This window comes from Paramisgurnus dabryanus, chromosome 17, assembly GCF_030506205.2.
Source record: "Paramisgurnus dabryanus chromosome 17, PD_genome_1.1, whole genome shotgun sequence".
Classification (NCBI taxonomy): Eukaryota; Metazoa; Chordata; class Actinopteri; order Cypriniformes; family Cobitidae; genus Paramisgurnus; species Paramisgurnus dabryanus.
Genome location: NC_133353.1, coordinates 33,987,128 through 34,000,486, shown reverse-complemented (window position 1 = coordinate 34,000,486; position 13,359 = coordinate 33,987,128). Strand labels below are relative to the sequence as shown.

Here is a 13,359-nt window from a genome sequence, read left to right as displayed (position 1 = left end):
TATTTCACACAAAAATAACAATGTACTACAAATGTACTTGCTGGTAATATTAAAGTATATTTTGGTACATTGAAGTATACCTTTTTACCTGGGAACTCCACACTGGACCCAGCGACCCTTCTCTCTCTCTCTGTCTGTTTTTTCTCAATGCCTTCTTGCTCTCTGTAGGACATTCAAACTGTAATCAGAGACTCGTGTTGGCCTGCTGTCCTGCAGCAAGAGGTGCTAACTTCACTTGGTATGGTGCATCCGGGCGGATCTGAACCATTAAACACAGAACTGTGTGTGTGTGTGTGTATGTGGGTCTATCCTGAGGTGTGCGAGTGTGCTGAGGCTTCGCTGAGCTGTTAGAAATGAAGTGAGAGTTTTTTTGAGCTCCGTTGGTTTCACAGGAGCTAAGCTTTGTTGCTCCGTGTGGGATAAAGGCCAAACGAGGTCTTACATCGGGTCCCGCTAAAGTCTACAGCACACGTCTATTTCCTTACACTTCTCATTTATCACACTGCAAACATTAACAGCACACACATACTGGTGCTTAACCTTTCCGGCTCTTATAGTCTCTCAACAGCTGTTCTGCAGATACACATTGAGCATGCAGGGTTACATGGGAAAGAAAGGACAGTGATAGTCTATTCAACAGAAAATAAGTCCACTTTGATCCTATTGCTATTAGTGTAAACATGTTTTTAGCCCCGGCGTGTGTGGTTCGTCATGTCAAAATATGCGTTTGATGCGTCGTGTGAACCATGTGCATCACGCATCATGTCAAAATACATGCCTATAATGAAAAAAAATATTTTTAATTTTTTTTTAAATATTTTGTCTTAAATATCTAAAAATCCTTAAATTAAGAAGTTTTATCTTGATGAGCAAGACGACCTAAGAAAATAAGTCTAGTTTTTAGACCAAAAATATTAAATGTAAGTGATTTTGTGCATAAAACCAGCAAAAAATCTGCCAATGGGGTAAGCAAAAAATCTTGAACATTTTTCTTAAACACTAAATTTGTTTACCCCATTGGCAGATTTTTTTGCTTGTTTTATGCACAAAATCACTTACATTTTTTTGGTCTAAAAACTAGATTTATTTTCTTGGGTCGTTTTGCTCATCAAGAAAAATATCTTAATTTAAGAGTTTTTTTTAATATTTTTAATGAAAACTAGACAAAAATACGAAGAATTTTTTTCTTGACAATGATTTTTTGCACTGTGTGGTATCAGGTAATAATACTATGTACGCTGCAAAAAAATTATTTTCAAGTTAAAAATTCTTATTTTTTGCAGTGTACTGTGGTATCGGGTAATAATACTACCAGATAAGTATTATCCTGGGACTTTGATATATACCATGGTTATATACAATTATAATTTAATTTAACCATCTGCAAGGTAGCCTACTTTAAAGCAGGGATTTTCAAACTGGGAAACTATAAGACAAAGCAAAAATTGTAAAAAAAAAAAGTGTAGACAGTTATTTAAGTTTTGTAAACAATTTGCTGTCTTTATGATATCACAATTGCTATTTATATAACACAGTGTTGATGTTTCTTTAAAAAAATATGGATATTTTAAAAAAAAGGGGTTCCCTTGCTAAAGGCTCCTCATATGTGGGGGTCCCTGCCATCCAAAATTAAAAAACCCTGCTTTAAAGAATACCATGATAATGTATTTTTAATATTATGCAAATACCTTCATTTTTAAAATATCTTTAATATACATTACATGCGAATTTCATGCACAAATCAAATGCATGCACAAAATCTGAATCTTTTCTAGATGCCTTTAGAGATAATTCCACAGCATTCAACCTGCAATATGCCTAACTTCACAAAGCTTTTACAGTCAAATCCAATCAGCTGCGCGAAAGCCTGCATGTTTAAACCCGTTTTTCATCTCCTGGGACATTAGGCTGTTCTGAAGCCGACCATATGGTATGCTTAAGCAGTGATGTTTAATAGAAAAAGAGGCATTTACTGTGTTACTTTGCGTTAATGTGATTACATATGGGTAGAAGTGTTGTACATAAGTGAGCCTTACACCCATGCTGATTGGTTTATGGCTTGAACCAATAAGAGTGAACACAGCACACCTCTGCCCCCTGCTGGTGCAAAGACACATTGCGGGTGGTTGTGGTTGAAACAGAAGTGTGTTGTACCTCCACATCCCGGTGAAGCTGTACATGATGCTGACACAGCGAGGTAATGTAGGCGGGTCCAGTCCATCCAACTTGACAAGCAGAGATACGGAGCCGAAAAACACCAGATATTTCACGTAGAAAAACTGCACTAAAGCGAGAGCCAATCCACCTGCAATTGAAAGACAGAGAGGAAATCACTTACAAACAGCTGGGTCTGAACCCTAACAGAGACTTAAAACTGTTGAAATGAATGGGATGTTATGTCCCCTTGTTGTCTAAAATATCTGTCTATTAGCATTTCTATGTACCTCCATGCCAGTTGCTTAGCTGCTAAGCTATGCAAGTATGCTTAGATTTATGCATACTTGTTATCTCATCATCTTTTTCTTCAACTTCTCACGTTGTCTATTTCTGTGGTTAGAAACTGAGAACTGTATCCGTCTTGTTTCATAACCCCATTGGTACAGCGCTAAAAGCTTTCAAATGCACATATTTCTGCTGAGAGCCCTTTCTGTTTGAAACAGGAGCACAAAGCAGCAATAATGACTCAATGTTCCTGTCTGATGGTGTACGGACCTCTGCTACATCTTGCGGAGTCTGTGAATCAAAGTTCAGGCGACGCAAATCAGCAACTTTCACAGATCAATAAACGGCAAGCGCAGAAGTTTGATGGCCGATGCACATGGACGAACGCCGAGATGAAATCGTGTGTGTGTGTGTTTCGTTGCAAACATCTGTTCAAGATCATAAAGCGATAAACACTTTGACGCTGCAAACCCCAAAATAGCACCAGTTAAACTGTAACAGCTTGCATCCATCCTGAAAGGCAAATTCATTCGGATTATAATGGAGATGAATTTGCATATAAACTCTGTTATGCACAGACTTACCCAGAGCCCAGGGTGGAAGGACCTCCAGGTAGGTTTCATTGCCCTGGATGGCGTGCATGTACATTAGCTGGATCATAATTTCAGCTAAACACCACCAGACGCACAAACGAACGATCCCACCGAGGACATACGCTGCAGAAACTTTAGATACTGGCCGATTTATCTGCAGAGATGAAGAGAGATGAACATGAGCAATAACAAGGGCTACATATTGTTAAATAACTGTCTTTATACATTTATTTTAGGGCTTATCTTATGAAATGAAATGTAATGATTATCAGTAAACATTTTGACAGCAAAACAGCCTTAGAAATGTCTGACTCGAGTTCACTACCGAAAAAGTGACTGAGCAAAAACCCTCCACCTCTTTATAAGAAATGTTTCGGTCTTAACCTGTTCGCTGAAGTCCTTGTAGGTTATGATGGGTCCGTTGTAGAACAGAGGATGATAAAAGCAGTAAGCAGTAAGCTCGTAAAATTGAGAAAATATTGGCTTCAGTCCTTCATTCTGTACAGATGAGCAGTGGTTGTTTGGTCCTCCAGCCTCTAGGGGGCGCCAGCAAAGCTCTAAACTAAAGCTAATGCAGCGCAAACCGCAAACGGCAGAACTGAAGAGCAAGAGGTAGTACTGATCCTCAGAAGTGTACCAACCACGCTAGAAAAAGAAAGAAAAAATTAACCAAATGAACGCATGAAGCCGTGCCGTCACGACAATGAAATAAAACTGCATTGTTAAAGTGACAATTAAATTAAAAACTTAAAAAAAAGTGGAATACTGTGGTATTTTGTGGTAAATTACTTCTCTATGAGCTTCGTTATTTTCAAAAGATTCATGTGCCCTCATACACTGCAAAAAATTGCTTTCTTATTTAGTATTTTTCCTTACTTAGTATAAAAAAATCTTGAAAATTTTTCTTAAACAGTAAATTCAAGAAAAATTCCAGAAAATGTGCTTACCCCATTGGCAGATTTTTTGCTTGTTTTATGCACAAATTCACTTAAATTTGATATTTTTGACTTATTTTCTTGGGTCGTTTTGCTCATCAAGAAAAAGCATCTTAATTTAAGAATTTTTAGATATTTTTACTGAAAACAAAACAAAAATACTAAGAATTTTTTTTCTTGAAAATAATTTTTTTGCAGTGTAGAGTTATTTTTCTAGGTCATTTTGCTCATCGAGAAATTACATCTTAAAATTAAGAATTTTTAGACATTTTTACTGAAAACAAGACAAAAAAAAAAACTAAGTAAGAAAGTCATTTTTTGCAGTGCTCAAAACAATCTCTCTTCACTGCAAAAAATTATTTTCAAGAAAAAATTTCATTTGTTTTTGTTGTCTTGTTTTCAGTAAAAATATCAAAACATTCTTAAATTAAAATGCTTTTTCTTGATAAGCAAAACGACCCAAGAAAATAAGTCTAGTTTTAGTGATTTTTTGCATAAAACAAGCAAAAAAAATCTGCCAATGGGGTAAGCAAATTGTTCTTGAATTTTTCTTGATTTATGTGTTTAAGAAAACGGAAACTTATTTTTCTCACCTCATTGGCAAACATTTTTGCTAGTTTTAAGCACAATTTTACTTTAATTGTATATTGACTTATTTTCTTAATAAAATATAAAATAAATAGAATTTTTAGATATTTCTACTTAAAACAAGAAAAAAATACCAAGTAAGAAAGAAATTCTTATTTTTACTGAAAACAAGACAAAAATACTAAGATTTTTTTTTCTTGAAAATCATTTTTTGCAGTGTACTGATTTTGTTAGTAAAATATCTAAAAATACTTAAATTAACATGCTTTTTCTCGATGAGCAAAACGACCCAAGAAAATAAGTTTAGTTTTTAAATAAAAAATATCAAATTTAAGTGATTTTGTGCAAAAAACAAGCAAAAAAATCTGCCAATGGGGTAAGCAAATTTTTCTTGAAATTTTTTTTATTTAGTGTTTAAGAAAAATGTTTAAGGTTTTTTTGCACTTATACAACAAAGGAAATATAAAAACGTGAATTCGACAATAGGTGCCCTTTAAACTAATATGAACTACTGAGCTTTAAAGAGGACAGTGGGCACCCAGCCAGGAGACACAGCAGCAGCCACTTTCAAAAACTCATTATCACCCTTTGAAAATCTAGCTATAACCACCTAAATTATACTAAATGACAGGGCATTGTTGTGAAATTAGTCACTGGCTGATGCTATTTTCTCTTTACTTGTCATTATCAAAGTCTTTGCGGTAGCCCCATGGGTCTTCCTGTAATCCTGAGGGTTTCTTCCAAAGCTCCTCAGTGTCTGAGGTAAACAAAGATGTACTGTAAAGAGGCCATTAAAAGTCAGTAAAAATCTCAATAGATTAAATTACAGTACTTGAGCTGCTAATGAGTACAACTGAGCAATAAATACTCATTAGATGAAAGTTTAATTATGGGGGGAAGCTTTACAATTAATCAAGTGAGAATCCTGGGAAAAGGAGGGAAACTCAATGTGTCACTGGGATCAATATTTTCTTTTCTTCTTCTAAATTGCACACAAGCTTGAACGAAAGCCTTGGGTTTACTATTTTCACCAAGCAAATATCTAATGACAGCCATCAATCAATCAGTTTCTAATCAAATCAATGATCAGATAAGAAACACATCTGCCACAGTGTTAACATAATAAATATATGTGCTGTCAAAAAATAATCACGATTATTCGAATTCAAAATAAAAGTTTGTTTTTGCATAATATACAGTATGTGTAAGCACTGGGTCTAATTATTTTGTATATATACACACATGCATGTATTTAAAACATTTTTAAATAATAAATATTAAATATACACTGTAAAAAATGATTTTCAAGAAAATAACTATTAGTATTTTTGTCTTGTTTTCAGTAAAAATATCTAAAAATTCTTACATTAAGATGCTTTTTCTTGATGCGCAAAATGACCAAAGAAAATAAGACTAGTTTATAGACCAAAATGTCAAATTTAAGTGATTTTGTGCATAAAACAAGCAAAAAAATTTGCCAATGTGGTAAGCAAAAAAAAATTTGAAAATTTTTCTTAAACATAAAATTCAAGACAAATGTGCTTACCCCACTGGCAAATTTTTTGCTTGTTTTATGCACAAAATCACTTAAATTTTATATTTTTGGTATAAAAACTAGACTTAATTTCTTGGGTAGTTTTGCTCATCAAGAAAAAACATCTTAATTTAAGAATTTTTTTTTACATTTTACTGAAAACATTTTACACAAGACATTTTTTATTGAAAATCATCTTTTGCAGTGTATTTACTAAGATTTTAAATATTTTATACTATATATAAATAAAAAATATATACATAAATAACATTCATATACAAACTAATTACATAATAATAATAATAATAACATACATTATAATTAGTGTGTTTGTGCTGCTCAAGACACTGAGTTTATTAATGCTTCTCCAACAAAATGTAGGCATTTTATAATCCAGAATCGCTTGTAGTAATAAAACTTTACTGTCCGTCCATCAAAGTTGCTCGAGGCTTTCGCCGTCTTGTTTTTTTGTATTTATTACTCTGTAGACGAATGTTTGTGTGAGCAAGCATGTAGTGTTACTTTACAAAGTAACATCGCCATCTACTTGCCTGGTGCGCTATGACAGCATTTTTTTTTATTGTTTTCGCAGTCCCTCTTTTTTCAAAAACCCAAGGGAAATTTCTTTTTACTACATCGTTGTTGTATAAACTTAATCCTGGAGTACAGTCAGTTTTTTATGTGTATGCGAATGTATACGCGCATGGTGGAACACACAGCCTTGCAAAGTATAGTGTATTTGACTCGTACATATACACAGACGTTCGACACATGCACATTGCAACAAAATGAAATGCATCCCCTGGGCTATACATACTACATTCTCAGCGACCTACATGTACAATGTATGCAGTGTTTTAAAAAATCCAGTGGTGTGCATATAGTACACATGCACTTTTTTGATGTGTGGGATAAATGTTTTGTGTGTGATAGTAAGATGATATACAAATCATGAAATGCACAAGCCCTGTACCACAAATTTTGTTAGAAATGCGTCGACAGTGATGTTTAATGCAAACTAGTTTCAGGCTCATCTACATTCTATCTGCAAAGCTCTGCAGGTCTGCTGTGAGAGCGCTGGAAACAGGACACACATTGCCAGACTTTGGTATCTCACAAGCAGAAGTTTCAGCCATTAATGAACCTACTCACATACAGTATTTACATACCTGTAAGTCCTGAACAGGATTGATATTGAGCGTGCAGAGCAACAGGAGGCTGCAACACCATGACTGGGTGGGGCTACGTAGCTGAGCAACAGCCAATGAGATGCTCAGATGAAGCATCAATAGAGCCACGCCCCAAACTCCAAGAAGCCATCCGGCTGAGACAATGCCATAAATTGTATAGACCGCCATTCTGTACTATAACACAAATGCATTGGGTATAAATATACGTGACCCTGTCAATGAAATCCAGGATAACGTCTTATAATCTAATGATGAGATTAGGAGCATCCATCTTTGATTTCAATCTTTGAATGATCTTAGTCAATCTTAAAGATATCAATGTTATATTTTAAAATCATCTCTAGGATGATTTTACTGGGTCACATATGTGTTTATCATTTTTGAATTAGTCTTACCTGAGGCAGGTAATGAGCTGTCAGTCTGGACACTATAGCATGGCCAATCAGAGACCAAAGAAGAGACCTCCATGCCCATTCGTTCCAAAAACTCCATTCAAAATCTGTGGGGTCCTAAAAAACACACACAGTCACACAAAATACACATACAATGCATCCTACAGAGTATGCTTCAGAAAAAGCACTTGGACATGAAATATAAATGTAGTTTCTTGGCGTTACATCAGTCAAACGTCCTCATGTGTTCTCACCTTCTTAAAGCCCCATATAAGAAATCCTTTATCCAACTGAACATCTCTGTCCAGACTGACTTCATGCTCTGCCAATCACACACAAAAAACTTTTGAGACTTTTGGAGGTAGAGATTTGGTCCAACACACAAACACAAACAAAGATATTCAACACAAATAAGGACAAAGGCCCGAGTAATCACAAAGGATTGGTCCGAGCGTCTTGGCCCCGGGCAGTCTTTTATGTTGAGCCCTGTTCTGGTTACTACTATATGGGAGTGAATGGTGACCACCTTAGCCACCATCCACTCCTTTAGGGAACAGAAAACACTTTAAGCTTCAAAATGACTCGAACGTGTTAAATAAATAGCCACTCGAATTGTGTCCTGAAGACATTTAATATTCCACTTTTTTGTTGTGGATATTACTGTTGTGTCAAGTCTTTCCCATTATTTACAGGTAAACATCCAAAGACTTCCCAAACAACAGTTTTTTTTAAACTGCAAAAAATATTCAAAATAACAAAGAAAAACATTTGGGGGTTTCAAATAACATGAAGGTGAGTAAATAATGACAACATTTTGGGTGAACTTTCCTTTTAAAACGAAGGTCCAGGGTTCCCACACCTTAGTTAACTTCAAATTCAAGGACTTTCCAGGTCCAATATCCTCAAATTCAAGGACTAAATGTGAGGACACATTTCACGTGAGATCAAGGTTACATCGTGTTACCTTTTAAGATACATTGTTACAGTTCCCTTTTGAGGGAACTTGCGCTGCGTCACTGCGGTGACACTTTGGGGTCGCCTCAAAGGGTAAGTGCGTCTGAATGTGTATATCAAATTCAACCAATGACAAAGACGGTGACACGAGAGTCAGGAAGTATATCGCTATCTGAAATATTGCCAAAGACGGCATTACAGGGACGCAGGAAGTATGGCAAGGGAGACGCAGCGTCTCGTTCCCTTCTCAGGGAACAACAGTTACATACGTAACCCGAGACGTTTTCATGTGTCAAACACAACTATGCAAAAAAGCATTTTGTATGAATTAACATTCACATACAGAAGATATAAGCATTTAAAGCAAACAGTTTAGCACGTGTGCTTAAAAGGCTAGAAATTTTATGATATTATCCTACACTACACATTGAATAATATGAATTTTTTTTTTCAGAAAATCTCTTGCATAAAATACACTCAAACACTTTCAAAACTTCCCAGGGCCTTGAATTTTTCCCCAGATTCACAAACTTTCAAGAATTTCAAGGACCCGTTGAAACCCTGAAGGTCCTAGAATGATGTGTCTAGTATTTGGAAATGGGCTTTTCTGATGAAATATAATAGCACTTGTATATTCTCTGCACACCCGTCCAAAACTCGTCATCCTCCCCTGCAATGCAGTGTCAGTTTAGTATTGTTTTCTCTGCCCCGCCCATCTCTCTCTCTTCAACCACATCTCTTTTCATCCTCCAGTTTCTCAGGACAGACCTCTCGTCACCTCGACAGAAGGTTTTCCTGCAGGGAGCACCGACAGGCAAGAATTCATCCATACTGTTATAATCTCACACACACACAGAGAAAATGAAAGCGTATGTGGAGACAGAAGTGAGATCACAGTGCCATCATGCGGTCACACAATGTTATGACACAAACATTTATTTCAAGAGATAACCAGAACTGGATATTAACAAGTAGGATTGGTTTCATTGCACTGAGGACAAAAAGCTGTAAAACTGCCCACTTGTAATGAATCATGAATGAAAAGACAATAAGAAATGATGACATTTAAGAAAGAAAGCCTTAAACTGTGTATTAAACTGTGTATTACTGCAATGCAGGGGATCAATAATTGTAGATTAAATAAATAAAATATGCTGTTTATTTAATACTCTTGCTTGGGATCCAAACGATGTTCACAAACACAACACAAATGTCTCTTCCAAAAACAAGAAATGGCATCATGGATTTTTCCCTTATAAATGTCTTTCTGCATGACTACAATCAGGTCACTATTTAACACATATATGGAGTAGATGTATAACATTTATGCTTTTGCCAGATGTTTTTTTTTCAAAATGCATGACAAGGTACACATTATATCATTATGCGTGTTTCCTAGAATCAAATCCACATGTTTTTGATATTAACGCAGTGTTTCCTCAAACACTTTGGAGGTAGGGGAGGGTTTCCGAGCCCACCTGTCCCCAATCGCCCCTATAAAATGATAATCAACTTGGCTTTAAGTTTAACTGTTGAAATCTATTTAATCCCAATATTTTAAAAACATAACAGCATTAAACACTTTCAACAGAGAAAATAAACGTGTAAATGTACTATCACTTTGCATGAAATAATACTTCATATTAATAATGCAACTGTGTTTGAATTTTTTCTCTGACAAAAGTCATCACACTGCAAAAATTATTTTCAAGAAAAAGAAAAATTCAGTAAAAATATCTAAAACAATTTAAACCTAGATGCATTTTTTTGATGAGCAAAACGACCCAAGAAAATAAGTGTAGTTTTTAGATGAAAAATATCAAATTTAAGTGATTTTGTGCATAAAACATGCAAAAAATCTGCCAATGAGGTACGCAAAAAAATCTTGAAAATTTAACACTAAATTCAAGAAAAATTTGCCTACCCCATTGGCAGAATTTTTGCTTGTTTTATCATTAAAATTTGATATTTTTGACTTATTTTCTTGGGTCGTTTTGCTCATCAAGAAAAAGCATCTTAATTTAAGAATTTTTGGACATTTTTACCGAAAACAAGACAAAAATACAAATAATTTATTTTCTTGAAAATAATTTTTTGCAGTGCATACTTTCTTTTCGGCTGGCTTTTTGGATGCTTAGGTCCACTGTCTGTTTTGGTTTTCTCTGCTGGTGCCGAATCTCCAGTTTTCTTTTCATTCTGTGTCACAAACGTATTCATTGTTAACTTTTATACCTGCTACCTCTCCAAATGAAAGTTTTTGTTTCACTTCAATTAACATTCCGACCTTAATTCATTCTTGTAGGCTATGGTTCTGTGTGACATTTTTTTCACAGTCTGATGTTATTTTAAGTTAGGCTTATATTTAAATGTGTCGTTTTGAGTGTATGGTCAATAAATAAAGGAATTTATAGATATAGGATCAAAAATGACCAAATTTTCTCCCCTTTGTCTCGCCCCACTTGTAACAATCCTATTCTCCACCAGTGGGGCACGCCCCACACTTTGAGAAACACTGTGCTAACGCAATGCTTTACCCCTGAGCTACAGGAACATATTACAATAGACTGAACTGCTTGATATCTTAAGCACAAATATGTTTTTGGAATTATGAATACCGAATTATAGGTTTATAGCTTATCAACTGGATGCCATATACATTGATGATTTTGTGGATAGCTTTGGCAGGTTCATTTTTTGCACTTACTCTGAGTGGCATGTTTTGGTAAAAAGAGATCGAATGGCTGCTTGAGCTTTTGCTGACCTGAGATCCCGTCACCCCCTCAAAATGACAGCCAACCTTTTCATGGCCCCAAGAGTCGGCAGCTACCATAATAACCATGAGCTCTCGTCACACCCATGAGAAGACCTTTCCAAACTGTCATGTTATAAAGAAGCCAATCTGGGCACAGAAATTGCTTTTGAAATTTCCTGAATAAATGTAGGCTATCCCAAAAAATAATAAAACAAGTTTATGATAAAGATTTGGTAATGGTCAGTACAGGATGTTTCTATGTCCATCAGGTGCAATTCCGCAGTGTTGATTACCTAGATCTGATTAGGTGAGTAGTAGGTTAGGACTATGGGATACCGAGATCCATACACATGGATCTAAAGCACATGCATGCATCTTTTACGTTTTTTTTGTTTGTTTTTTTTTTTAGGACAGAAAGCAACTCACCTTCGGAAAACTTGTGCAGCTGGTAGAAGGAGTAGAGGTGGGAGATAAATGAAAGAATCCAGTAGATCCTCATCTCCCATTGAGGAAGAGATGCCTGCTGCATCTTAGGGGTCATGATGACAGCTGATGCTGCAGGTGAGAAGAGTAAAACCAAACATAGGTCACTATTATGCAAACCATTATGCTTAGCTCAGTTATCACTACACTGGGGGTTCCTGTTGTAAAACAAAGCTTTTATAAATAAAGCTGGACTTGATTTGAACCCAAGATAAGTTCTTAACTGTCTTTAGGCCACCTATCTAGTGACACGTGACCGATACACATCTTATCAAAAGCCCATGGCAATAACGCGAAGTCTGCAATGCAAAACCTAATAAGGGATTTCATTAATATCCAAATGATTTCCTTCTCCGTATAACCATTAAAAACCTCATGCATGACTATATCAACATCCCAAACGTCTATAACACCACATAATGTACAAAAGTACACATCTGTATGAAGAAATGAAAATATAAGCACCTTGTGGTCTGTTCTTATTTGAAAAAATCAGAGCGTCAAGTAAATCAAGACGTATTTATATGGCGAAACAATCAGCCACATCTTTAAACTTCAAGCCAGCTAAGTAAATGTCCATATGTCAATCGTTCATGCTGTATAACTTTTGCTAAATAAATTGCGTTACTCACAAATAAGTCTGAAAACTCGCGCGACCGCTAAACATTCCCACGAAACCCCGCCCAGTGTTTCCTATATTGGCCACGCCTCTTGTTCCTTATTGGATAAACCAACGAATGCGTAATCTCGAGTACTTTAACCCTCCAATTTCATTGCTCGTTAAACATCAACTGCAAATTATTTAAATTATAGGAAGATAAATGTATATACAGACGTGTAATCTAAAAATTAGGAGTGATGTAGTTTCCCTATTTATTTATTTCAGATGAGATGTCTATAAAACACTAAAGACGATCTGAAGTTTGTTGTTTGACTGATATAGAGCTCCAATCGAGCCCCTTATAAAAACAAAAACCTGCTATTTTAGGTTAATTCAACGACTAGGTCCTGTTTTAGTAGTTTTAATTAGCAAATGGGGTGATCGGAGAAAAAAAGTGAGAAATTAATGCTTCAAGAATGTGTGGAAAGCCATTTAACTTGTAATATTAATGTGTGTAAGATTTCTTTATTTATCGCATTTAAAGTTACTGTATCCATTATACAGTATACACAGCCTGCATTTATTAATTTGGGTGGTGTTTAAATTGCCTCTCACAATGTCGTCCACTAGGGGGCAGAGGACGTTTGGGGTACAACCACAACCTAGGTACCCAACGACGTGACGCATTAGCAAAATCGTTTAAAATCCCCATTAACCTTGTTTGATGGGGAAAATGCTGAAACGTAAACTTTACTATGTGACAAAGTGCGTAGGACACAGTATAAGCGGGGTTTTAAAGATAATTAAACATTAGTTTAGGTTTCTTCATTTTAATTCATTGAAAGACGCGACGTCCGTGACGTTTGTCTTCTCAAATATGACTGTTCAGCAGACG

General features: G+C 35.6%; 1 protein-coding gene across 3 annotated transcripts in view; it reads right to left on the bottom strand.

Annotated features, from left to right (window-relative positions):
- Positions 1–12,554, bottom strand: part of hhat (hedgehog acyltransferase) — a 36,322-nt gene extending 23,768 nt beyond the window's left edge. The window contains exons 1-8 of one of the 3 annotated variants that reach the window (XM_065288206.2): positions 12,496–12,554; positions 11,807–11,935; positions 7,929–7,996; positions 7,678–7,791; positions 7,262–7,456; positions 3,420–3,680; positions 3,027–3,189; positions 2,155–2,305 (exon numbers count right to left, since the gene is read on the bottom strand). In XM_065288206.2, the coding sequence (XP_065144278.2) occupies positions 2,155–2,305; positions 3,027–3,189; positions 3,420–3,680; positions 7,262–7,456; positions 7,678–7,791; positions 7,929–7,996; positions 11,807–11,921 (1,067 nt within the window). In that variant the 5' untranslated portion in view covers positions 11,922–11,935; positions 12,496–12,554. Of the gene's footprint in view, positions 1–2,154; positions 2,306–3,026; positions 3,190–3,419; positions 3,681–7,261; positions 7,457–7,677; positions 7,792–7,928; positions 7,997–9,274; positions 9,337–11,806; positions 11,936–12,328 lie in introns of those variants that run through there. The other 2 variants (XM_065288205.2, XM_065288207.2) reach the window with 2 other exon arrangements.
- Between the last annotated feature and the right edge of the window lie 805 nt (positions 12,555–13,359).